At 47.4% G+C, this 25,112-nt stretch overlaps 1 protein-coding gene across 2 annotated transcripts in view; it reads left to right on the top strand.

Moving 5' to 3' along the window:
• Window positions 1-15,704, top strand: part of ldd (lipid droplet defective) — a 33,446-nt gene extending 17,742 nt beyond the window's left edge. Inside the window, exons 35-49 of one of the 2 annotated variants that reach the window (XM_017910917.1) lie at window positions 827-1,016; window positions 1,239-1,436; window positions 1,559-2,056; window positions 2,137-2,312; window positions 2,547-2,811; window positions 2,871-2,970; window positions 3,061-3,203; window positions 3,291-3,491; window positions 4,169-4,349; window positions 4,419-4,531; window positions 4,607-5,432; window positions 5,777-5,925; window positions 6,011-6,193; window positions 8,000-8,243; window positions 14,514-15,704. In XM_017910917.1, coding sequence (XP_017766406.1) covers window positions 827-1,016; window positions 1,239-1,436; window positions 1,559-2,056; window positions 2,137-2,312; window positions 2,547-2,811; window positions 2,871-2,970; window positions 3,061-3,203; window positions 3,291-3,491; window positions 4,169-4,349; window positions 4,419-4,531; window positions 4,607-5,432; window positions 5,777-5,925; window positions 6,011-6,193; window positions 8,000-8,243; window positions 14,514-14,636 — 3,590 coding nt within the window. In that variant the 3' untranslated portion in view covers window positions 14,637-15,704. The remainder of the gene's footprint in view (window positions 1-826; window positions 1,017-1,238; window positions 1,437-1,558; window positions 2,057-2,136; window positions 2,313-2,546; window positions 2,812-2,870; window positions 2,971-3,060; window positions 3,204-3,290; window positions 3,492-4,168; window positions 4,350-4,418; window positions 4,532-4,606; window positions 5,433-5,776; window positions 5,926-6,010; window positions 6,194-7,999; window positions 8,244-14,513) is intronic. The other variant, XM_017910916.1, reaches the window with a different exon arrangement.
• Window positions 15,705-25,112: the final 9,408 nt, after the last annotated feature.

A 25,112-nucleotide genomic window follows, 5' to 3' on the forward strand; every position in this document is an offset into this window, starting at 1 on the left:
GGCATTCCTCACGCGCTACCCCCGTTTTATTCGAGCCTCGGTCGCGCTGCTCAAATGTTCGAATACGTACGTCTGTGTTTATCCTCGCTTCTCTATCTTATTCCTGCTCGCTTTATTTCAATTTTCCCTTTCCCCACCTTCACACCACTTTGAATATTCGTTCGATAAAAATTCCTTCGAGAAATCATGGAATCGTCGGAAATTGCGAGAGCACCGAAGGTGAAACGCAATCTAATCTGCATAAACGTGCTACCAGCCGTCTATTTCGTAAAATTTGCACGGGAAAGAGCTATTCGAATATTTGGATTGCGCCGAATATGCAAATGTTTGTTGCTACTTCCATGAGAATGGGAATTCGCGCGCGAACGCTTAATTTATTCAATGTTGCAGTCCGGATGCATCATGGAACGGCTGTTTCGGGGGGAATTCTTCTTGATAGTCTGCCTGTGCACGCGTTCGCATGAGTTTCGCAGTGTAACCATACCGGACGTCTTCGTCCTGCACGATTTTTGGCCTTTCTTTTGTGCCCTTTCTGTCATTGACGTACGATCTCATGTATAGATTGCATGTCGACGCTGCATGCCACGCATGAATCATGGAATGCGCTCGTGTCCGCTATGGATCGTACTTTTTTTCCAAGTTGAAAAGAAAAAAAAGAAAAAAAGAGTGGAGAAAGAGCAATGTAAATAAATCGTAAGAAAAGTTATTTGCGAAGCATCTAACTCTTTCCATGAATATTTCGATCTGCTTTCTCGATCTTGCTTGAGAAACGATGGTGGTCGATTCCTATTAAAAACACGTGTCTCTTGCATCGTATGGAATATAGACGAGGAAAGCGACGCGAGCAATTTGACAGTGAACGAGAAGCAAACGGGAGTGAGGTTCGACGGCGTGAGGAAAGTCTACCATACTGATCAGGGTGAGGTCGTAGCTGTGGATGACTTCACGTTGAAGCTGAGCGAGGGAGAGGTGACCAGTCTTCTTGGAAGGAACGGCGCCGGGAAAACCACCATCATGTACGTGAACAACCTATCGAAAGAGACGCGATAAGGGAGAGACAAATAGCTAAGGAGTAACATAAGAAACGAATGTTTAACGCGTTTCGCGTTTCAAGCAGTAACTCGTTTGTCAGCTAGTAACTAATTCCCTTTAACGTCGGCTAAGGGGTTACCCGATTTCCATTCGTAAGCAGGAATCTAGATTCATTCTCGTCTTTTGAGAGTGTACTTTCGTTTCAGCAAGATGCTGACAGGGATGCTGGCTCCGACCACCGGTGAGATCTGTTTGAACGCTGAAGAGGGCTGCAAGCCCGACATAGGGGTCTGCCCCCAGGATAACGTGCTCATCGGTACTCTCACGCCCAGGGAACATTTGATCTTTTATGCGAAACTGAAACACCCCAAGGAGGACGTGAATATGCAACGAAACGTGAACGAGTCAGTACATTGTCAATAAGTAATGCTTCGATGTCGATTGCTTGGCAGGATCTTTCGTCTCCTTTGAGTTACGCTGTTGTTTTATTAAAATTTTAATCGAATCATAATACCTTTGCTCACAGGATGTTGACGTCTTTGGAGCTAGGCAGACAGGAGCACGAACCAGTGTACAGGCTCTCGGGCGGCACAAAGAGACGGCTCTGCGTGGCTTTAGCGTTTCTAGGCTCCCCGAAGCTGGTGATCCTTGATGAACCAGGCGCGGGAGTGGATCCCGCAGCGAGACGAAGGATTTGGCGCCTAATCGATCAACACAGACTGTCGACTCATCACTTGGACGAAGCTGATATACTCAGTGACACCGTCGTCGTGATGCACAAGGGAAAGATACTTTGCACGGGATCACCGCTGTCTTTGAAGGTAATGCATGGCCGCGGATACAGACTTCTCGTGTCGTTCCCTATGGATCATGTCGGAAACGCGGATGCCATTGAGAGGAAGCAACTGGAAACTCTGAAGAGTGCGGTCGAGGAGGTAGTGCCTAACGCGGTGACTAATGAAGTTTCTGGAACGGAGGTGGCCGTCACGTTACCATTCCAGGGGAAGAACGGCATAAATAATAAGTGGGTTGACGGTTCAAAGCTTTGATATCGTATGCGACTTGTCATTGGGGTTCCGAGCTTGAATAAATGAATCGTTTCAGCATCGCGCAAGCTGCCAAGGTTCTCGAGGATAACCGCAAAATTTTGGGATACTCTCATTTTTCTCTGGAATGTGACACCTTGGAAAGAGTATTCTTAGACCTCTGTTCCAGAGCAGAGAATGGGTCACCTGTCACCACGTCTTCTCAGGATAGCGTCATCGATGTGAATCATCCTGGTAAGCGAGATGATGTAAATACGAGATAATTTACCCATTTAATCCGTACGCCTACAACTCGCGATAAGGTTATCGGGCCAAACGCGAGCGTCACGGGCGAGAAGCGTGGTTCATAGACGAGGCCCAATGCAAACAACACGGGCGAGGCTCGTGATTAGATTCTGCTGTTGATTATGGCACACGTCATCGGAACTTAAAGGGGTTAATTTAATTCCTCGATTTAATTTTTGACAGTTCACGTGATGCCCAAAGATGACGTTGATTTACTGGACAACGAATCCCTGAAACCCTCTCCCATCAGACAGATGAAAGCGTTGCTGAAGAAACGAATATGGCACTTCAGAAAGGACTGGTTGACATTCTTAGCCGGTCTCCTCTTGCCAACCATGTTCGTGGCCGTTGCTATGGGATTCTCTTTGATCAGACCTCCGTCCGGGAACGAACCACCATTGGCCCTCTCTCCGAAATTATACGACACTCATCCGACATATTTCTACAGGTATATAAAGCTGCGTGGTCGAAAATTGAACGAACGTTGACTGTAAAATCCATTTTCAGCATCGATAATGGCGCTGATTCGTTCTTGCAACACGTCTCTCTCCAGCTTCACGATCGATTCGGGGATGACTATGCTGGCGCATGGCAAACATTGCCTAATGTACGAGCTTTGTAGAATTGCGCTAAAAACATCCGGATACTGGTAAAGCAAATATTTACGCGTGTAAAGCAAATATTTTCGTTTCACTAGGACACAGGTACCTGCGAGTGTCTGGATGGTCAACAGGTTTGTCATGGTCTGTCGCAGGCCGTGGAAGGTCTGCTACAAGTGTTACCCGGCAGACCTACTCTGGATTGGATAGTATCGACCCACCAAGAGTACATAGAGAAAAGGTGCGTCCAATAGACAAGGAAAAAAGAGAAAAAGAAACCGAGTAATCAGCGAATTTGAATTTACTCACCTTTCGGTATTTCACTCAGGTACGGTGGATGGTCGTTGTTTCATGCTAACGAGGAGCCACTCTTTGTCGTCTGGTACAACAACAAAGGTCATCACGCGCTGCCGTCGTACTTGAGCGCCTTAAACGAGGCGATCTTAAGAGCATCCGGCGTGCAAGGTCGTATAACGACCTTGAATCACCCTCTAAAACTCTCGAGTGATCAACTCAACCGAACGACCTTGTAAGTTCGCATTTCCATATTGCCTGCATTAACGACAAAGAAGGAATAACAACATGCATATTCACGAGTAGCGTTATATTTTGATAGGCCAAATTCAATTAAGGCCGAAGATTAGCATACCACGCTGATCTTACCGTGTCGGCGAAATGAAGCGGAAAATATGCATAATAAAATCGCGCGTGTTGCGTTTACTTTTAATTAACTTGAAGCGCCTACGCGATCGCGTCGTTCAACGTTTCAACCGGATTTCGCGGTTTTCATTACAGTGGAACTCCATTTATATAAACCGGAAGGGCGACAGGTACATTCGTGCAATCGACTATTGCGCACGATAGAAGAATATCACTACCGATATTAATTGACATAATAAGGACGGTTAATGCTAAAAATATTCTAAGGATTAGTCTTATTTATTTTATAACGATAGTTTCATTTTGTAATAATTATACACGCGTACATTGCACCTCGAACACGCGGATTGGGTAAAGCTATACGAAAATAATTGCGAATCAAATTATTTCTGCCCATTCAAAGATACGCAATGTCGCTGCATCCCTTACCAATCAAGTGCCGAAATATGCACATGAAGCTGAAACGTGAAGTTTGAAACAATATGGCGCATGTAACGAGAAGGAATGATTCCCAAGATTATGTCAGTGATTATTTCTCCGATTCAGATTGCAGCACGTAGCTGATGTCGGTGTAGCATTGGTGCTTCTGATCGCGTTCAACTTGGTGGCTGCCCAGGGATCCAAAGAACTGGTGAGAGAGAGACTGTCAGAGGAGAAGAGGATTCTCTTCCTGGCTGGCGTCCATCCTGTCACTTATTGGACTACCGTATTAATTTGGGATTTCTTCGTGAGTAGCCTATGAGAAGATCTCATCGTTCGAAAGTACCACGTCGTAACTTGGATCCTATTGTTCCAGGTGTTCGGTTGCTCCATTGGCTTGGCTGTGGTGATCTTCGAGATCTTTGGACTGTCTGCGTACGTAGCTAGGGACAATTTGCCTGGAATTTGCTTACTGCTGTTCCTCTTCGCGTAAGTTTCAACGATACGACACGATCTATCGCTTCACTCGTGCAATTTCGATCAATGTAATTTGTCGAATGTCAGGTGGGCAGCGTTACCGTTCTCGCACTTGACCGAAAAGGTGTTCGATGACTCCAGCATGTCGAACATGGTCCTCTTCTGCGTGAACACGTTCATAGGCGTGTCCTCTCTAGCCACTATCTTGGTACTCGACATTCTAGGCAGAACGAAAACCGCGGAGGACGTGCGAAACATTCTGCACAACATCTTGCTGATCCTTCCTCAATATGCACTGGGCGACGCTCTGGTGCAGATATCGCGGAACGATATCACGGCTCAGTTGCTGGAGAAATTTCACATGGACACCTATCAATCACCTCTAAGCTGGGAACTTCTAGGTCTTCATTACGTTTTCCTGGCGTTCGTTGGCGCTGTTTTATTCTCTCTCAACCTGGTGGTCGAGTGTCGTCTTCTTCCCAGCTGGAAGAGACAGAGATGTCCTTACGAGACGACCGAGGAGGACGACGACGTGTTGATGGAAAGGATGAGAGTGGAAGGCGGCATGTCGGACGATATCCTGCAAACGGTGAAACTTCGCAAGGAGTACAGAAGCGTTTACGGGACGAACGTAGCCGTGCAGAATTTAAGTATCGGAGTGCAGGCGGGAAAATGTTTCGGTCTTTTGGGCACGAACGGTGCAGGGAAAAGCACCACGTTCCGCATGCTGACCACGGAGGTGATACCGACGGCGGGCAGGATCATCCTGAAAGGCAACGAAATCGGCTCAGGACCGTTGTGCAACGGAGAAGTCGGTTATTGTCCTCAGAGCGACGGTCTGGATGGTTTCCTCAGTCCGCATCAGTGTCTAACGATTCACGGGGAAGTTTGCGGGCTGAGCAACGTTCCCAAGGTGAGGCTTGATTTACGTTCAAACTTGCCGCCCGTCCTCGCCCCGCGAGTTTTCTCAGGGACCTTTGAATAACTTCCATCATGCCTCATCGCCGCGTGGATTGTGTTTTTAATTATTTCGCGTTCGAACTTGCGGCCGCAGGCGTAAGAACCCGGCAGGGGTGAGCAAGTGGAAATTTATCGGGCTCTTTCTTTCTCTTTTCCCTGCCGTTTCTCCCAAGACAAATAATTCCACGCGGGTGAATCGTACAAGTTGCTCCTCTAAGGGCTTCCAACCTTCTCTCTACACGCGCCGCTACCTTCGCAGGAATTTAATATTACCCTGTGAAAAATTGTTCGTTTCAGGCGGTCGAGTCAGTGCTGAAGAGACTCGATCTTCTGAAATACGCGCACAAGAGGGTGAGCAATCTTAGCGGAGGTAATAAAAGGAAACTATGCACAGCCTTGAGTGTCATGGCGCCGGTACCCGTGGTTCTGATGGACGAGCCAACGAGGTATTTCGCAAAACGGTTTATTAAAAGCGTCTTTTTAATAAACACGAAATTCTCCTTCTACTTTTTCCCTCTTTCCTGCGCGCAGCGGCATGGACCCGGCCACAAAGGACCTCGTAGCCAAAACGATTAGGCGAATGACGAAGAATCAGAGCTGCGTGATACTCACCTCGCACAGCGTGGCGGAGTGCGAGAATCTATGCACCAGGGTCGGAATTCTCGCCAAGGCTGGTCTCAGATGCATAGGGACGCCGCAGCATTTAAAGCACAAGTAAGTATGGTCGTTGACCGTGGAGTGCTCTTCGCTAATTACCAACGTACACCAACCATGTCCGAGCACGGGAATTTAAAAGTTCCATAGGACGTCGATATACTATTAACGGTCGGAATAAAACGTTCGATTATTTCGCACGAATATGCATGCCCCAATATCCGGACAGGATTAATTTCGACCTACGCATTTTAATGATGTTGTTTCAACTAATGGATCGTTCGTGTTGGTTTAATCTCTCGAACGGCTTTCTGACGAAAATTCGTAACGCGGCAATTTATTCGCTGTCCCCGCAGCCCCTCGCCTTCTCCCGCCCTGTCGATTGATTTTTAATTTCACCCGTCATTTTCCGCGCAACAGTTCCATTCCCTCCGTTGCGAATTCCATCAAATTTCATTTCCATTCGACGAACGCTCGCAGATTACGTTTCGGTTGCAACGATACTCCGCCATATTAGCAAACGCACCGGCCGATTTCGTGTCTTCCGTTACGGCTGGTAACGCCATTTAACATCCCTTCCCGAAATATAAACGCCATGAATATTTAGCTCTGGCTGCACACCTTTCGCCCACGGAAGTAACTCGGGGAAAATGTCCCTCTTATATCCCCTTCCTATTTTCTCTTTGCACCCCGCCATCGGGCGCTACGGAATTTACGATATCTCGCGCGCACGTGTGCACACTACGGTTATACGCTATTCCCCGGTGTGGTAATCCATCCACATTCTCCGGAGAACGTCGGATGCCAAGAAACGAACCTGTCCCAGGTCGGATTTTTTGCACATAGCATAAACAGTAGGATATTCTCGACACCCGCATGAAACACCGAGCGCAATATCCACTTGCCAGAAAGCACCGTCAAATTTCCCTTGTAACCATCTTATTGCTGAAATTTCGCTCAGATTTTTCAACTTTCGCCGTTGGAATTACTAGGCCGAGGTTCAGGTGTTCCTTTTTATTTACCTCGATTTGGTAGATTTTATAATTATTGGTTTTAGGCCGCGTAATAATTAGTTTTTGACAATCACGTTTGGAATAAACGATCCACGAAGACGGGTTTAACGCTCGCGATATTTTTGCCACATTGCAAGGGATGGTAAAAGCTTTATAGCTACGTCACTGGTGTACGCGTTCTTCATCCGTATGTCAGGATTTTTTCAGTTGCTATGACGCGATCGTTACTCAGGTGAAACGGCATGCGCAATAAATATCCACTTACCAGAGAGCTTTTACCGTCAAATATTTTTTACAACCTGGTTCGGTGCAGGATTTCCATTTTACAAGCTTCTCCGTCAGCGTGTCGCGACTTTTCCACCTACCCCACGTGTTCTATCGCGGTGTTTTTGTTCGCCATTTTTAATGTAATTGACCTTATTACCCGCGGATATACTTTAGAAAAATTACGAAAAATAACACCGAATCGGTTTCGCAATTTCCAGCGGGTGCCTTAACCGATCCCTCTCTCGCGTTTCCGCGAAACGGTCATGTTAATTTACCGAGGAATAGCTGCCACGCAAGCTGCCCTTTCCCACGGCATAATTTATCGACGCTGATGTACGTATACCGATGCGAATGAATACAAATAGACGGATCTGCCGGTGAACGCGCGCGGGTCGCCATAAATATTTGTTACACAGCTTTTGTTCGCCGTTTTCATTTCACCTGTGCGCGTTTTTCCTCCCCGTTCCCCTTCGTCCATGGTTTATTAAAGCCAAGGTAGCACCTCGGCGAAACGCGTTGAGGTGAACAGGCGATATTTCGCGCAAGTATCGGTGTCAGTGATGTCTGTTTGCACCTTTGCTCGCAGGTTCGGCGAAGGCTACGTGGCGTTCTTGCGATTCCGACAGCCAATCTCGTCGACGGATCTGAAGAAGGCCATTGCGAAGTGTTTCCCACAGGCTGTGGTCTCCACGAGGCAGGCCAGCGCGGCTCGCCTGCTGATACCTCGAAGCCAGGACATGCCAGTTAGCAGCAGCTTTAATAAGCTAAAGCTGTTGGCCGAGGAACTGAAAGCCACCGACTACACGCTCACCCAAAGTTCGCTGGATCAGGTTGGTTGGTCGTAAAAGTCCGGGGCTTGTCCACGAGAAGGTAGTTCCGCGGTTCCGCGGGATTATGCCTTGTAAGGGTGTGCACGCCCTCGTTCCGATTAAACCGGTGGACTTCACAGCGCGAAAGAATCGAGACGTTTGGTAAATTCGATCTGGAACAAAGGTTGACAAATAGGTTCAGGTTCACGGAACAGTTGCTCGCGGACGTTCCAAATCGAACGCGAATCGATGGAGTCCTGGGAGACAGTTTCGTGCAATATACAACGGTCTTGTCTCGAGCAGATGATGCACAGCCAATGCACGCTGCACCAGGCTGTTCGATCAAGGACGATCCTCGTTTATGTCCTACCTAGCCTGAGGAATATTAATGGATTTGTCTTACGGCTCACATTCGCGCATACTCCGTCTTCGTGGCCTCCATAGCAGGCTGGAAACCGATTCTCTCGTATATACCTTCTCCTCTGTCGCTCTGGGTCCCTTTAAGTGCTTCCCCGCTTGCCCTATCGCGTCCAGGTCGACGATTACGACCGCCCCGGCGATTCCGCAAAACTGTTCGTAATCAATTACGAACTGGCCTGGAACGATTTAATTTGCCGCGTAACGACGCAACTTTCGAGGAGTTTAATCTTCTCCGCGGCCCTCAAGTATTTCAATGCCGCAACACCGATGCATTCCCGCGAGCTCTCGCCAACGTTTGCCCATTTTTTCTCGCCGCACGGCAACAAAGGAATTTTTCATTTAAGCTGGGAATCGCGAGGAGAGAGCAACGACAAGCAGGCACGGCGTGTAATCGACTCTTCTGATCGATCGCGGTTTTCTTCTTCCGTGTCGCCATATAGAAGCACCATGTTTCGTCCTTCCACGCCAATTACACTCTCGCGCCTCGCGATTGTCTCCTCCATTTTCCGCAAGATTACGCAAGCACCGCGTTTAGTGTGCCGCGCGAAATGCAATTAGAAGTTGGAAAGCCGTAGCCGGTGGAAAAAAAAGCAAGAGGAAGACGAGGGAGAAGGAGAAATTTGCATTGTACCTTTGCCCTGCGCCGATCCTGCCCACGGGCAGCAACGATTTCTCGCGAAATTTCCTCGTTGATTCATGCAAGGCGCCGCGAATTTGCATGAGCCTGTTAATAAAGGAAGCGCAATTTGAACGCTAATTAAAAAAGTTACACCTCGGAAGTTCGTGGCCGAAGTGTGGCCCGCGATCAACGTCGTTTTAGAAATTTATTCTTCTCCATTCAAACGGGGTCCTTTGTGTTCCGAGCTCCATTCAACTCGTACATCGTTTTACTTGCCTCTCTAAAATTTTTAATTCGATCACCGCGTTTAATACGAATAGGCGAAGAAAATAGTTATAGTACCGCAAGATTCATGATTTCCGCTGTTGAGGAACAAAAGATCGAACTCGTTTCATTTACCCCCCCTAGAATTTTTAATTCGGTTACCGCGTTTAATACGAATAAGCGAAGGAAACTAGTCATAATACCATACAATTCGCGATTTCCGTTGTTGAGGAACAAAAGATCGATCTCGTTTCACTTAACCCCCCACCTGTAGAATTTTTAATTCGACCATCGCTTTTGATGCGAGTATGCGAAGAAAATTAGTTATAGTACCATGGTATTCGCGATTTCTGGTGTTTTGGGACGAAAGATAGTAATCATTTTACTCACCTCCCCAAAATTTGTAATTCGATCACCGCGTTTAAAACGAGTATGCCAAGAAAACTAGTCATAATATCATAGTATTCGCGACTTCTGTTGCTGAAGAACGAAGGAAGGAACTCGTTTTACTCGCCTTCCCAAAATTTTTAATTCTATCACCGCGTTTAAAATAAGTATGCAAAGAAAATTAGTTATAGTGCCATAATATTCGTGATTTCTGGTGTTTTGGGACGAAAGATAGAACTTGTTTCACTGGTCTCCTAAAATTTTTAATTCGATCACCGCGTTTAAAACGTGTATGCCAAGAAAACTAGTCATAATATCATAGTATTCGCGACTTCTGTTGCTGAAAAACGAAGGAAGAAACTCGTTTTATTCACCTCCCCAAAATTTTTAATTCGATCACCGCGTTTGAAATAAGTATGCGAAGAAAACTAGTTATAGTGCCATAATATTCGCGATTTCTGGTGTTTTGGGACGAAAGATAGAACTTGTTTCACTGGTCTCCTAAAATTTTTAATTCGATCACCGCGTTTAAAACGAGTATGCCAAGAAAACTGGTCATAATATGATAGTATTCGCGATTTCTGTTGCTGAAGAACGAAGGAAGGAACTCGTTTCACTCGCCTTCCCAAAATTTTTAATTCTATCACCGCGTTTAAAATAAGTATGCAAAGGAAACTAGTTATAGTACCATAGTATTCGCGATTTCCGAAGTTGTGGAACGAGGGATGGAACTCGTTTCACTTACCTGCCTAGAATTTTCACTTCCATCAAGGCATACTCGATACGGGTATGCGAGGAAAGGTGATCGAGATACCACACGGTTCGCGATTTCAACCTGACATTAGGGATTGGCTATTGAAAATCGAAGGATTGGAAATTTTTCCGCCACTCAGGGCTTCGCGTGACGCCTAAATAATTCATAGACGAGCGATTACGAGGCTGGCGCCGGAATAAGCGCGAGATACCACGGCTCTGGAATCATTCAATGGAATCACGTTCGCATCGTTTGTCCGCGTCTCGCGCCACAGCGTCCTGTCTTCTTAATGGAGATAAGATTCCAGGACCGTCTATATACGCGGCTGTGACGGGATTTGTTGATCCGGTTATGTTTACCCGTACACAAAGCTCATCCCTGGAGATTAACTCGGCTTAGAGACTGCTCCTTCTTAGTCTGAGCCGGCTCTTCCCGTGGCGCTAACCCCAAAATTCCCCCTTAATAACTAATTTCAAACACCTTCGGGCTTAATTACTCGTTATCGGTTCAAGCGAGCCAAGCGCTTTTCACCGTCGAGCTGTATGTTCGAACCATTGAACCACTTAATGTCGGCTCGATAGATCGTTTTAACACTCGAAAACGCAAGTCCAGCGGAAGGACAACTTCGAATATTTTCAACGTATCGTTTCTCTCGAACAGTTACGTTACGAGGGATGAATAGGCGAAAGGAAGCGGAAACGAGAGGGTAGCTCGACTCGGAGTCGAATAGATCGTAGAAAGTACGTTTTCAAGCGTGACGATGAACGGGGACATTAATTAAACGGTGAAACCATGCGTGCAACCGAGTAACGATTACGAAAGTAGCCGAATAATAGAGGATTCGTTATTTATTCCGATATTACTGGCCCATTTCCCGGATTCCAGCGAACGCGTTTAGCCATTGTCACGAGTCTCTCTTTGTTTCGGGGAATTAAGGAGAAGATACGGCGGGGGAGAATTTATCGACGACCGAGACAAGAAAGTTTATGCGGAAATTTTAGAATCGTGGCGAAATAATTGCAACGGTGTTCAGTGGGCGAGGGCCAGGCTGGATCGTAAATCATAGGGCCGATTTCCACGGTGGCGAGATCGTAGAGGTAGATATGTAGATTTTATGGTCCCTACAAGTACGCGGCTTCTTCTTTCAGCGATTTTTCAGTGTCCATGGCCGACGTCCGCTTCTAGAGCGCGGCCGAAACGAGTTTTCCTCGGCAAAGAGACGGAATTGCCGAGGAATTCCTTTCGGGGCCGGAAACAACCGGATACTGCGAGATGGTAAATTCGTTCTAGTCCGTGAACGAAGAACGGCGCTATCAAAGGCAATCGAATGGTAGCAATTTAATTGTCGACGACGCGGAAAGTAAGCGTCGACCGTGTTTATCGCGTTCCGAGAATTCGAGCCGCGATCGTTTCGACAGACCGGAACAGGCCGCCCGCATAATTTAGTTGGCGAAATTGTACCGTTGCCAAAGGCGTTTGCGAAACAGCGGGATTTGCGAACGCCCTTTAATATAGCGTCTTCGAAAACTAAGCGAATTAAGGTCGCGAACGTACACGAGACTCCGTGTCGCGATCATTTGAATATTCTAGGCGCGTTCGTTAATTAAGACCGGGCGTCGGAATGGCTGTGCGAATCATCCTTCATCAGCTTTACGCGTGCAGGGATTTTTTTGAGAAATAGCAAGACGAGGGCCGATGTTGCGGCTGTTATAACGAGAAGGGTCCTTATATATTCGCGTATCGATTTCGGTTATGGTTCCGGTTCCAATAGCTTTTGAAATATCGGTTCCATATCGGTTCTGTATCAGTTACAGCTACGGTTATGGTTTTGGGATATGTTCATATATTTTTATAATGGGTTTTAAATTGAGATAGAACCGATATCAGAATTATATATTGCCTAGACATGCAATTGCAATCGATACGAAGCTAAAAGAGAATCGATTATTCGAAGGCTTTTAGCGAAAAGCGTAACAGAAATCGATAGGTATTTTTACAGATATCCTTAGTTTCTTATAATAGCTATTTTATCATCGTTACGCGATAATTCCTGCTTGCTATGTCGTGTACCGGTTAAATTTATAATCAGATTAATTATATCGTTGAGTGACTCGATTAAATAATTAAAAAATTATTAAAATATCATTATTAAATTAGCTAGAGTAGCTGAGCATTAGAGTAGATGGAGCGAGTCGATGACTACCGTCCTCTTCATTCGTACCTTTAACTTAGCCTAATTAAAATTTCGCCCCGTTCGATTCGAGGTCGAAGGAGGAAGTGAACTCGACCTACGTTCGCCCAGCCTTTATATTATATAATATTATATATTAATATAACCCGTGATCAGCCCCGAAAATTGGCCGAGAATTACCGATTTCGCTGACAATTATTTTCCAATTTTAACAGCCAATGATTTATTCATTTTTTCCTGATTATTATACATTCGTGTATCGGCGAATTTGTCGTTAACGATATTATTCCATTGTTAACGACAAATTTAATCATTAATTTGTTCCTTCCAAATTATAATTAAATTCACACTCTCGCGATATAAATATCCGCGACACGTCTACATTAAAATATCGTTGTTACCTTCCAAAAAGTATTCGCGTGTACGCCAAAATAATTAATTAAGCAGAAGCAATAAAGAAGCGCCGTTCCAACAGCTGCCGGGATAACCGAAATCGATATCTTCGTTGATTTCGACTCTCCATGACCGTTTTAGACAATAACGGTCGTTTGAAACCGACTTCGAGTACCGCAATCGATATCATAACAGTTTTCGAGCCCTGATTAAAACTAATTGTAAATACCCTACATAACCGTGGCTCTGTCTCGATCGTTCGTACAATTTGCATCGTTCGTTAGGGATGATCGGTTTTTATCAGCGCGTCTCGGTGGATAGGTTAGAAAAATGAAATATAAAGCAATCGACGGTGTCGGATGTTTGCCACGATGGCGCGTGCAATTTTTCACGCGACAATCGGTAACGCGAGACAAATTCTGGCCGCAAGCAAGTCGAAGCCGGGACGCGGTTTTTGCTTCTGCGACACGGGCTCGTGTGTAAACCGCGAAAGCTCGCCTCGTTCCGCGAGTTTCCTGATTTTTATGCTTCCTCGTCGAAGGGAAAGCGTCCCGGCCGATAACTCTGTTCCATGCAGTCCTTCCGCTTCCGGTTGCGTTCGCCATCACTCCCGCGGCGCGTCGAGACGCGGAGGACGCCGTAAACGATCGCAGCGACCTCATCCACCGATGCAACGCAGTAGTACCGATGCAAGTACTTATTTTGTACTTATTTCACGATCAACGCGAGATGTACCGGTACATTGACCGTGCTATAAATCTCAAGACGTATATCTCGGTTAAATGATTATTATACTTTAAAACTTGATGCAATGATGGTATCTGGTGCAGTAGCAAGAGCAATTGAACGTTGCCCAGGTTTTCGGCGTAATTTCCCACTGTGCATCGCGACGACCGAAAGTTTCGAGCCTCTTTGTTTCCGAAGAAGCCTCGCGCAACTTTCGCGATTCGCATTTGCAACAATTCCGTATTTTGTCGTTACGATACATTTGAGTCATCCAGGAATGACGGGAACGGATTGCCGATAAATTCGCAGCAAAAATTCTCGTCCAATAAACGTCACGCGACGCGATGATTCACGTGACAAGGAGGAAACTGGAAAATAGAATCGCAGGAGCGGGTGCTGTAGCTTGGACGCGTACATAGTGCGTTATTTTACACCGAGGGATCGATTTATGTGTCCCGTTTGAATTTTTCACGGAATTTTTATCTCGATCGGGCAGCAATGGACGGAAGTTTAAGGCGAGACGTTTTAATTTTGCAGGTGCTGGTGAATTTTTCCGAGGAAATGGACAACGAGATGGACGGATCGGTTTACACGCAGAGCAGCAGCAACGTCTCGAATATTTATTCCAGCATGGACACCATACACATGGACACGTTCTGATAGGTTGCACGATTCGGTTCCTGCTCGGCTATCGTTGTGGATTTGCATTTTCTATTTAACACGTGTTTTACGCAGTTTACGGATCTTTTAACGACACATAGATCGTAGTAACTTCTGTGATAGCTTTACTTTCGTTGTCTAGCGACACGTTGCACGCACGATAAGGGGTTTCGATTGCCTGCCACTTCGACAAAGTGCTCATGATTAATTAGTCGTTGATTTATACAGGAACGGTTATCGAGTTTTGATATGCAGTTGACGTTTCACGGGATTGTTTCGCCCGAAATTCTTTTTTACCCGGGTTACACGTTACGCGTGATTAATCAATCGACGTTACACGCGTTGATATTATTTTACAGGCCGTTAATAGATGGTCGCGAACCGTGTACGATAATTGTAGCTTTAATTGTAGCGTATCGTCTTTTCGCTCGAACACAGAGGCATTCACAGATAAGTGCTCATTCCATCCGAGATAAAGTTGGATCGTGTTGCATAAAGCGAAGAAATCAGGTCAACTACTCAAAAATTTCCACGCGCCCCGATAAATGCGTAACATTTATCGGCGTTCTTCCTCGCGTGTCGGCACGTTAATGAATGCATCGATTAAATGTAGATAAAATATTATGTAACGTTTCTTAAGATTTTACTATTTACCACGTTATTAAAGATGTACGATTTTAGAGTTCCTTATTAAACGACGGAAAGAAAAAGAGGAAAACAGATAAAAGAAGGAGGGAAAAACGGATAAACAATTGCCCGAGGCACATTTCGCGATATCCGATTCGTCGAAAATACCGATTTCCGAAAATTCTCCGATATCAGCCGGAAAAAATAGCAGCAAGCTAACATTGAGCAACGTCAAACGATATCTCTGGAGTGTAATTGATTCCCAGCAAGCGAGTACACGTTCCTGAGGACAGGCGCGCGTAGATGGGTGAAAAATTCGTGAAAATCGATAACGCCAGGTGGAACTGTGTCGTAACGGTTACGTTTATCCGCGCATTTTATTTATCGATTATGTGCCAGTAAAAACCGGTATGCGCAGCAACGATGGTTCGGTACCGCGCGATATAAAATTCTCCGCTCGAGATAGGCCGCGATTACGCATCCTTATCACGGTGATATCGGCGGCGTAATTGATCGAGCAACCGGTATCGTCATCGACGTGTCGTAACCGTAGAGTCACGTGAAATTCGAGCAGGTCGAGTGGAAACGCTCGCCTGGAACAGTCACGGGGACAAAGAGTAGCAAAAGTAGCCTTTGCCCATGTCGAATGACGCGACTCGCGTCGGCCATCTTTCGTCACGTTTAAATTCCAGTGTTCGTCTATCCGGGCGTTGCGACGTTTTGCTGGATGAAACGTTGACGCTGTCTGGACCAGACGAAACGTTCGCGAAACTGGCAAATACTCGAATTTCTTCCGTCATCGTGTTCTCGACGATTTCATCCGTGCCGGGCGTTTCCTCGCGTCGGCGAAATTTTCGTCGGTGCGAGCGGGACGATCGAGTCGTCTCCGGCTAGGAGAGGAAATATTTGGCTGTATTTCGCGGATACAGAGGCTCCGGTGTCTATTTCCACTCGCTCGACCCGGCGAGCTTGCGATCTTCCACTCGAAACGGAAGCGAGGCGTCCGTCTCGGTTCACGCTTGCGATCGAGAGACGGTAATTGACCGTGGATACTTGCGCGAAAGAGCTAAATGGAGAGGTACTATCGGGCTAATTAGAATGGAATGGAATCGGTGGAAACACGCTGGTCCGTGTTTCTTCCAGTTTCTATCCTTCTATCGGTTGACGCGTTTTGCGGGCGCAGTTGCGATCGCGATCGTGCCTGGAACACACGCGGGTACAGCCGTTAAATTGTTCCATTTCGTCGGCCGTGCTTTATTTTAGAACGTATTTCACGGGTCATTCTGTTCATCTTGTTTCCCCGGCTATTCGCGAGCGAAATTCGAACTCGGGGCGTATAAACGCGTACGAAACGACTGGTCCGGGCCCCGAATCGGTTTAGAATAATTCTAATTCGAGAGAAAATAGCGGGGAAAGTTTCGCGCAGTTCCGGACGGATCTCTTGCAATTTCCTCGGTTAAATAAACGTTTCGACGCGCATGAACGGGGGAACAGTTACCTTTTATAGCGGAACGAGGCAACGACAGTTGTCATGTGCAGACGGAAAAAGCAACGAGAGAACGGAAATTATACCCCATTCCGGGGGGAAGCATCAGCGGGGATGGGATCGTTTCTCCTTTCTGTTCGTTAAGTACGGAACAATAATTTTATCGAACGTGCCTCTGCGTCTCCGATATTCTCGTTATTCTTTCTGTACCAGCGAGCCGCGCTTCATTTTATTTACAATGCCTAGTATCCGCGGATTTGTCAGCCATTGTCTCGGATGCGTGATATCATTACGAGCTACCGTTTTCATGACCGTTAAATCTCGAATCGACGTTGACGAGAGACTTTTCCGTTCCACGAGGACGCTTCGCTCTTATCGAAATCGATTCGCGTTTATCTTTTCCGTCTTCCTGCCCTTCCCTTCCCGACTCGTTGCCTTTTATCGCTGGTCCAAGGGTGTCGTTTATGTACCCGTATGAATGGCGAGAAACGTTAAACCGGCGCCGTTATCGACGTCCAACTGCTTGATCGAGGATTCGGCTCGAATTAGCATGCATATTAAGGAGCACTCGGGCCGAATTGGCTACGTGACACGACTCGGTTGTCACCGGTCGCGAGGAATTTAGGAGAGTAAAGTAGCGTAGACAGGGATTAAGTCTGCGCCGATTTCGCTCGATACAGAAGGACGCTTTATTAGCTCGCCTGGATTCGCTGCTTGAAGAATGGGGAATTAGACCGGGTTGATCTTGAATTAATCTTTCGAGAAGGCGCTAAAGCGGAATTTCGCGTTCGGGGGGCCGGATTTAAATACGAACGAGACGATTTATCGGCGCCATTTGCACGGCAACGGATTTTCATTTCTAGCCTGGAACAACGGCAATAGTTGATCGATAACGAGCACTAGCGATCGAGGGAACGACGTCGATGAACGATCGAATAGGATCCGCTATGTATCGCGTAAGAGACGCGAATTGTAACGTCGATTTCGATGCACCGCGACGAGCAAAAATTGATCGTCCCGACCGCGGAACCGGTTTTCAAGCCTCGGATCGCCTCTCGCGGCGAATAAACTCGATGTTAGCCGAATTGTTCCAGTCTCGGGACCGATCGGCGAGGTTAGAACGGGTTTGGCAATTATTCGGAATATCGTTTGGGCGAAATTTTCGTCCGGGGTGGCAATAATCGCGCTGCACTTCCGGGCGCGATAATTAAATTCGAATTGCATGCATCGGAAGAATAATCGTCGCGTTAAACAACGCGTTACGTAACGCGTATTACATATTGCGACAGGGCTTATTAATAATGCAATAAAACGATCGTTCTGGAAATTATTTCGACACTTAGGTATTCCGCGTGAAAGCCGGCATTCTAATCGAATTCCGTGTGAATTACTTAGCCGACCGATCTATGCGATCATCGCTCGTGTATACGTGCAAGTTACTTTCAGACATTTCCAAGCTTCCGTGAATTCTGTTACGCAACAGCCTTGCGCATTTTCGCGATGAAAGAAACGCGATGGGTAACGAAGAGGAGCACTCTAACGGGAATCCTTAACGATATTCCTCGACGAAATTAGCTTTCGAATTTCCATATTCCTTTTAATAAAGGAAACGATCGGCTGGATTAAATTGGACCCCTTAATCTTTCAACCTCGTCGAGCCTGTAGTGGCTCTTCAGCTTCGAGCTAGCCCGCGAAATAGACAAATTATTCTGGTACTTAACGATCGCGAGCAGAATGATGGATCGATGATCGACGTTATTTTATCGTGTATCGTAAGGACGTCGATTGGCCATCAATTTACGTGTAATCGAGGCGAAGAATATCGTTCAAGGCTCCACCGAAACGAGCGTCTCTGCTCGAGCAAACTTTGAAGAAAATCCTTTTCCCATTTTCCTCGTGACGCTCCCAATTAAAAAATGAAGACAGCTCGATCAGAGGAGGGACGTGAAATTCGTCGACGTGAATCTAAGGCTCGAGTAACGGGCGCGAGATTATCCCCATAGGGATTTTACTGGCGCGTAGGGAACTGCCGTAAATACGGGCAACCGAGCGAATCGGAAAACCGGCTATGTAGTGCGATGGTTTGGTTAAACTTGGAAACAACTGCTGTCATTCGCAGATGCGCTCGCCGGCCGGGCGACGTTCTCGGAATATACATCCTTACTTTGGAGAACGCAAGAAAACGAGGCTGCGTAGGCGAGGTGTGCGTGCGTCGAGTGCAAACGTGTTGCGTGCCTACTGAAATTTCCAAGAGAACTAGTCGAGATGTACACTGTCGTCGCGACGCTCATCCTTGGACCGAGAGATCGTTCCTTCGCGTGCAAACGAATGCGCCTTGAGGATTAATTCTACTGCTCGATCGTTGGACGCTATCGATAGATCGGGAAAAATCTCTCACCCGTGTTAACGTTACCTGGGACGCGAATGCACGTGGATTACACGCGCGATGCGATTCGGTCCAATTGACCGTCCCTGCAATCAACGACCGCGCAAATAGATATTCTATTTCTAATAACCCAGATAACGATGTCCGAACTTTCGGACAATCGAGGGACGGGAAAACACGAGCAGTATGCAAATGGCCTGTTCGGGTCCTGCGGAATATCTTTGTGTCCGCGAGTTCATCCGTGTCGGTGTCCCAGTTATCTAGCCATTAGGCAGTGCACACAATGCATCGGATGCATTTATAGAGAGGGATTACAGGAGGCTTCGTGACACGACAGTGGTCCGTTCCGCTGAATGCTGATCCTCTATCAACGTTCTTCGAGTACCTTCCCGAGGGTACCCCTCTTGATCCGGCGACAGTAAGGCGGTTTAAGGGACTAAGTCGAGAGGGTTAATCCGGCGAGGGTTGTTCTGCTTCGGTCAACGATTTCCACGAAACGGATGCCCTTGGCGTGGAACTGGTTCATGGAACTCGCTCGACGTGGAGAAATATTCGAGACCACCCTCTCAAGCGTCGCTCATTTCACCGCCGCGCGTAAATCGCGCGAAACGTGTTCAAAACAATGGCGAATCGAGGCAAACCTGCGATTTGTCCACGCGTGGAGATCGATTCGGTGGTTCGAGTAATTTTCGTGGAAAAATCCCGACACGTGACACTTGCGGAAGAGTGGAGGAGGAGTCGGTCGGTCGGAGGATCGTTGCACGCTGGTTTATCGATCTTTCTGTCATCGTTTAACGGTTAACCGCCGTTTAACACTGGAAAATCAGTCGACTGCCGGGCAGGCAAACAACGATTTAATTTCCCCGTTATTTACCTTCGACACGGCTTAGTTACCGGTGCCAGCCGATCGATCCTTTTTCCCGCCAAGATCGCAGCACTCGACGTAGCTTTATCGCTCCGAGTCGCGATCGATTCGCGATCGATTCGCGCCACGCGTCACACGTGTTATCGACTGGAAGAGAGTTTAAGAGACAACTTTCGGCATCCCGGTTACTCTCTACGGTTATCAGATAATTCGGTAGACTCGATGGTGCTGCGAATTGATTTATCTCGCGGCCATTCGCGAGCGCGACGCTTGGAACACGGTTTTTGCTGGCACGTCCATTATAAACGACTCCGGCAGCCAGTTTTTTATTTACCCCGGCTAAATCAACATCCTTTTACGCAAACACTCGACTACGCGTACAGAGTGTATAGCAGAATAACTATAGACTCGGAGAATCAGCGATAACCTTCTGACAGTGTGCGTTCGTTTCTTTTCGTAGCCTCGTTAACAAACGGATGCCACGTCGAAACGAATGGCCGGCAATTAAGAATGATTTCATCGGACTTAGCCGAGAGAATGGGCATCGTTCAGTCACGACACGGGTGTTAGCGATGATAGGAGAGAAACTCGTGGCGGTGAAATCGGTAGTTCGTGGGTATAATTCATACGGTATGAAAGGAGAATAAACGTGGCCTCTGGCGTGCTATGGTGGATGGGCGAGATGGGCGAAGAGGGCGCAGAGGTGGGTAACGACGTCGCCATTGCTATCGGAAATTGAAACGGGTCGAATTTATTCGGTCACCCTCGCCTTTCCTCTCGTAGATTCTCGTTTAACTTCTCGATCGTTCCCGCCGTGCAACGAAAATATTATCCCGGTACACGTGGCCCGGAGAGCTTCATTGTACGGAAAATTTCGAAAGCCACCGGCGAAACCTGGCCGGAGCAGACTGCGAGCACCCAGCGAACAGATAAACCGCGCTCCAACGACCGCGTTTCTGGATAACGATTTCGAGTTAAGATCCTCCAGTGAAAGCATGTTTTTGACCGTCGCTGACACGAGAAATTCTTTCGAAAACGATGCCCCGATGGAACCACGTCTAGCGTTCTGTTTCTCGAGGCACGGGTCTCTTTCGGGCCTGTTCGTTGCTGACGAAAATACATTAATCGAACAACGAGATCTCGCGTCAGCAATGATCCAGGCGGAATCGCGTTCTAATCGGTTCGCTGGCATGCCAAGAAACTAACGACGAAAGCCGATCGACGTAAACCGCTTTGCTTGATTAGAACACGTCTTGCTGGAATGTGATCGCGTCTGATCGAATATCGTGCAGCATCGTCGATTCTCATGGAAGGTCGCGCGGAGTGCAGCAATTCGATCAGTTTCCTTGCTCCGCCCTTGCACCGACTCACAGGGAGGACTGTTTGATTAGATCAATCCGCCGAATATGTCTCGAGGTGAGCTCGACACGTAGGCATAACGATCCATCAGCGAATGGAGGCAGCTTGGTGAGCAGAGGAGCGGGGAATCGACGACCTGGCGTTTAATTCAATTTCGAAGCCGCGGTATAATCGGGCTGACTTCGATATAACGAACGATTAATTTTAATCGTTCGATCCGGCGTCGGAAAGGCGTGACTTGGCAGACGGTTCTTCGTGAATCCGATCGCGGCGCGCCACTCTGAACTTCGGCAGGAAACGCGGCGTTCGCGAGAACCAGTTTAATCCGCTTTCGGCTCGCTAATGTCTTCGCTCTACGCTGATAGAGAACTGCGTCTAATTTCGTCGACGATCCTTGCCAGACTCGCGAGTGGAAATTTAGCGAAAACGTGCGCGATCTGTCAACCGTTTACGACACTCGCCGCGAATCGTTGTACAACAGGCCGCCATTTTCTCACGGCTCGCTCGCGTCTTTCCTCCACTTCTTCCCGATACTTCCTGTATCTCGTGTTTCCATGATTTTCGCGAATTCCGTACCAGCGAACCAGATGACATTTTTTATTCGGGTCCCCTTTAAGTCTTCCCAGGTAAGGAACACCGTCCGGGTATCGGTTGGCGAAAATGGAGGTCTTCCACGTTCGCAGGAAGCCGCACAGTCGCGAATCCTTGGGATTCGCGTTGAATACGGGCAGACGTCTCGCAGCCTAGGGCCCAAAGGGGTATATCTAATTAGATCGATTCTCGTTTCGGTGAGAATTCGTCCTGCGGTAACCTGAATACGTAAACGTAACGATCCATCATGACTGTGTGCTAGGTATTCGCCGTTTAACCTGCTTCCCGTCGTTTCGCCGACGAAGACGGGTCTCGGAGGGTGGTGGCAGTGATCAAGATTAATCGTATGTAAATTAGCCAAGCGCCGCAGGGAAGATCCCGCGAGACTCTGGGACTCGTACGACGCTGCCTCTCGCGACGATGGAACCATCCGAGATTTTGGTAATTGAAAACAGGCCCGAAGACCGGGAACCGCGCGGATGCCTGACAAATCTCTGGCCATTTGCATGGAAAGTCGCGATCTCGTTTCGAATGCGAAACGCGATTTCGATTCATCGACGAGACGTTGTGCTGCGCCTCGTTACGCGAGAATTTAGAGACACGGAAACGCCACCTGGTCCCAGGCCCTCGACTCCATTTTTCTTAATTAGAGCGGTGCCATTACCTCCTGTAATTGGACGCGTTGGTCTTGTTTGTTACGGCGAGCAGGGGACTTTGAATATTAATTCGTTACAGGGAAACGGGGAACAGATCGAGTCGCGCGACTGTCGGACGAACAGTTGAGATCCCGATCGTGAATGTGAGGTTCATTTATTATGGAGGACTACCACCGCGAAGCTTCTGCGTATAACTCCATTTTCTCTAGATCGTCCTGGCGCATGAATTAATACCGAACTGCGTGGGCCCTGCTGTCTCTGCCATGGAAATGGCTTTCGTTGTCGATAAAATCGTACGAGGGAAACGTTCACTCGCCTCGGAGTCTCGGTGATTTCGCGAAATACATAATTTTGCTACGCGTTATTTACGCGAACGTATCTTTGGACAGCGAACAGAGCCATACGGGCGTACTGTGGTAATCCGATAATGCGGGGGTTTTGATAATGAAATTCGCGGATCCGAGGAGTGACACGTTCGGCAAACGATTTGCCTTATCGTGCCGATAAACTTTGGCGAAATGTATGCCGCGCAAGTGGGTTAAGTGGTCGGTCGAGTCACCGAATACAGAAGGCAAAAGTGTACCGGTAACGAGCGAAGACGTGACTTATTCAGAGAGGACTCCGGCGTTCCGTGATCCTGGCCGCGAGTGAATAACCGTAACAACGGATAAATTACGGCACGGTGTACGACGGTCCGCGCTTGCAAAATGCATGAAACGTCGCGTGAATTTCGTTTCGTCATACTCCCTGGCTTTCAATGCCGTTGAATATTTCATCGAGATAATATCGTTCGGATTAACGAAATTTTTTTCCTCTGCTCTCCGATTCTCTTGCTTTTTTCCACTCCCCACTTCGTTCGTCCCGTTATCTACAATCTGTTCGCGCGACAGTGAGAATTTTTGCGGCGCACCCGCGCGCACTCGCCGCGCCTGTAACGCGCAAAATACACGGCCATCGAAATTTAATTACGCGCCGGTGCCAACGTGACGCGCGTTGCGCATTTCGAAGGGTAAAATCGTCGGTTTTTCGGATGGGAACGCGTGCCTTTTACCGTTCAACCCTCGTCGCCCGATGATTCACGACCGATCGATTTACCCCGAACGACGTCGTGCCAACCAAACAGCGGTGGTGTTCGTGTGTGGTCCCGGAATTTGCAAAATTTCGAAAGACGTCGCGACGTCGTCCGCTTTCCTTCTCGCGTCCAACCGGTATGCAGCTACGATCGAAAAACAAATTAGAGATCGTTACGTAAGGAGTCGTCCGTAGTTGAAAGGGAGTTTTACGTAAGTATGCTTCGCGGAGAATCATGATAATGCGAAATAATCTTTGAATAATCTTCGGTCGTCGTTTTCTAGCGCCGTTGTTACAGAGACGCGAATTGTTTGCGAAAAAATTACCAAGAATTGCGAATCCGCCAGTCATGAACGGTTTTTCAAGAGTGCCGACCTTGAGAGGCAACGTTTCGCGATCGTGTCGGAACGATTACGCGTTTCTAGGCGATAAACGCGATAACTCTATTTCAAACAGGAGTTTCGCTAATGCCTGGATGATCGATCGCGAAGTTGGCGATTTTCGGACAGGATGCGATGCCACGACGTCGACGGTGTTATCTAAGCAAACGGGACCGAAGTTCACCAACAGCCAAATTCGATTTGCATGTTATCGAGTTGACCGCGATGTTCGAAAAGGCGCCATTTTCGAACGCACTCGTAGTTCGAATTTGCTCCGCGATAAGCCGCACAATGCTATTTCGCTCTCTCATTCATTAGCTCCCCGTCAAAGAATGTTTAGTCAGCTGTGAAGGCGAGTACTCGCAGAATTATCGCGGTTATTTATTAGCGAGTAAGTGAATCCCTAATTACGCAATTACACGAAACCGAGTGGAAATTTTATTGTTAATTGGAATTCCCCGTTTGTCCGAGTCCCATCAGTCTCCGCGATTTCGCAACGCGAACCACATTTTATACTCGTGCATCTCCGTTAATTGCTTCCTTTTTGCGGAGATTAAACCGTGCGTTTCCCGAGTTATGCTCTTTCTTCGCCTACCGCAAACCTTCTGCTTTATCAAACGATTACGCAACGCCTTGAAAGCATCATTTTTACATGCAACCTATCATAAAATCGCGGTCGTGTCGGCACGAAACGTGACACGACCCCCTCCACCGGCCATTTTCCAAACATTTCTAACCTAGCCAACGATACTTTCCATACATTCTCTAGCAGAGTCTCTCCCGTTCGATTGAGGATCGATGTTCAGAAGATCACGAAGTTCAGGACGAGTTAAAGATACAGAGAGAAGGAGAATTCGGTGTTCTTTGTCGCAAGACACGCGTTTCGATGTGTACGGTCCCGTGGTAGAACCTGACACTTAGGAAGGCATGCACACCGGCGGTGAGCAGACTATAGGCAACGCACACACAGGCAAGCACGCAACATGGCAACCGTGGCAGGACGTAGACGATGGTTATACGTAGAAGTTCCAGTGGCAGGGGGTCAGTGTAAAACG

The sequence above is a fragment of the Eufriesea mexicana genome, unplaced genomic scaffold (assembly GCF_001483705.2).
Source record: "Eufriesea mexicana isolate 0111107269 unplaced genomic scaffold, ASM148370v2 scaffold107, whole genome shotgun sequence".
In the NCBI taxonomy this organism is placed as follows: Eukaryota; Metazoa; Arthropoda; class Insecta; order Hymenoptera; family Apidae; genus Eufriesea; species Eufriesea mexicana.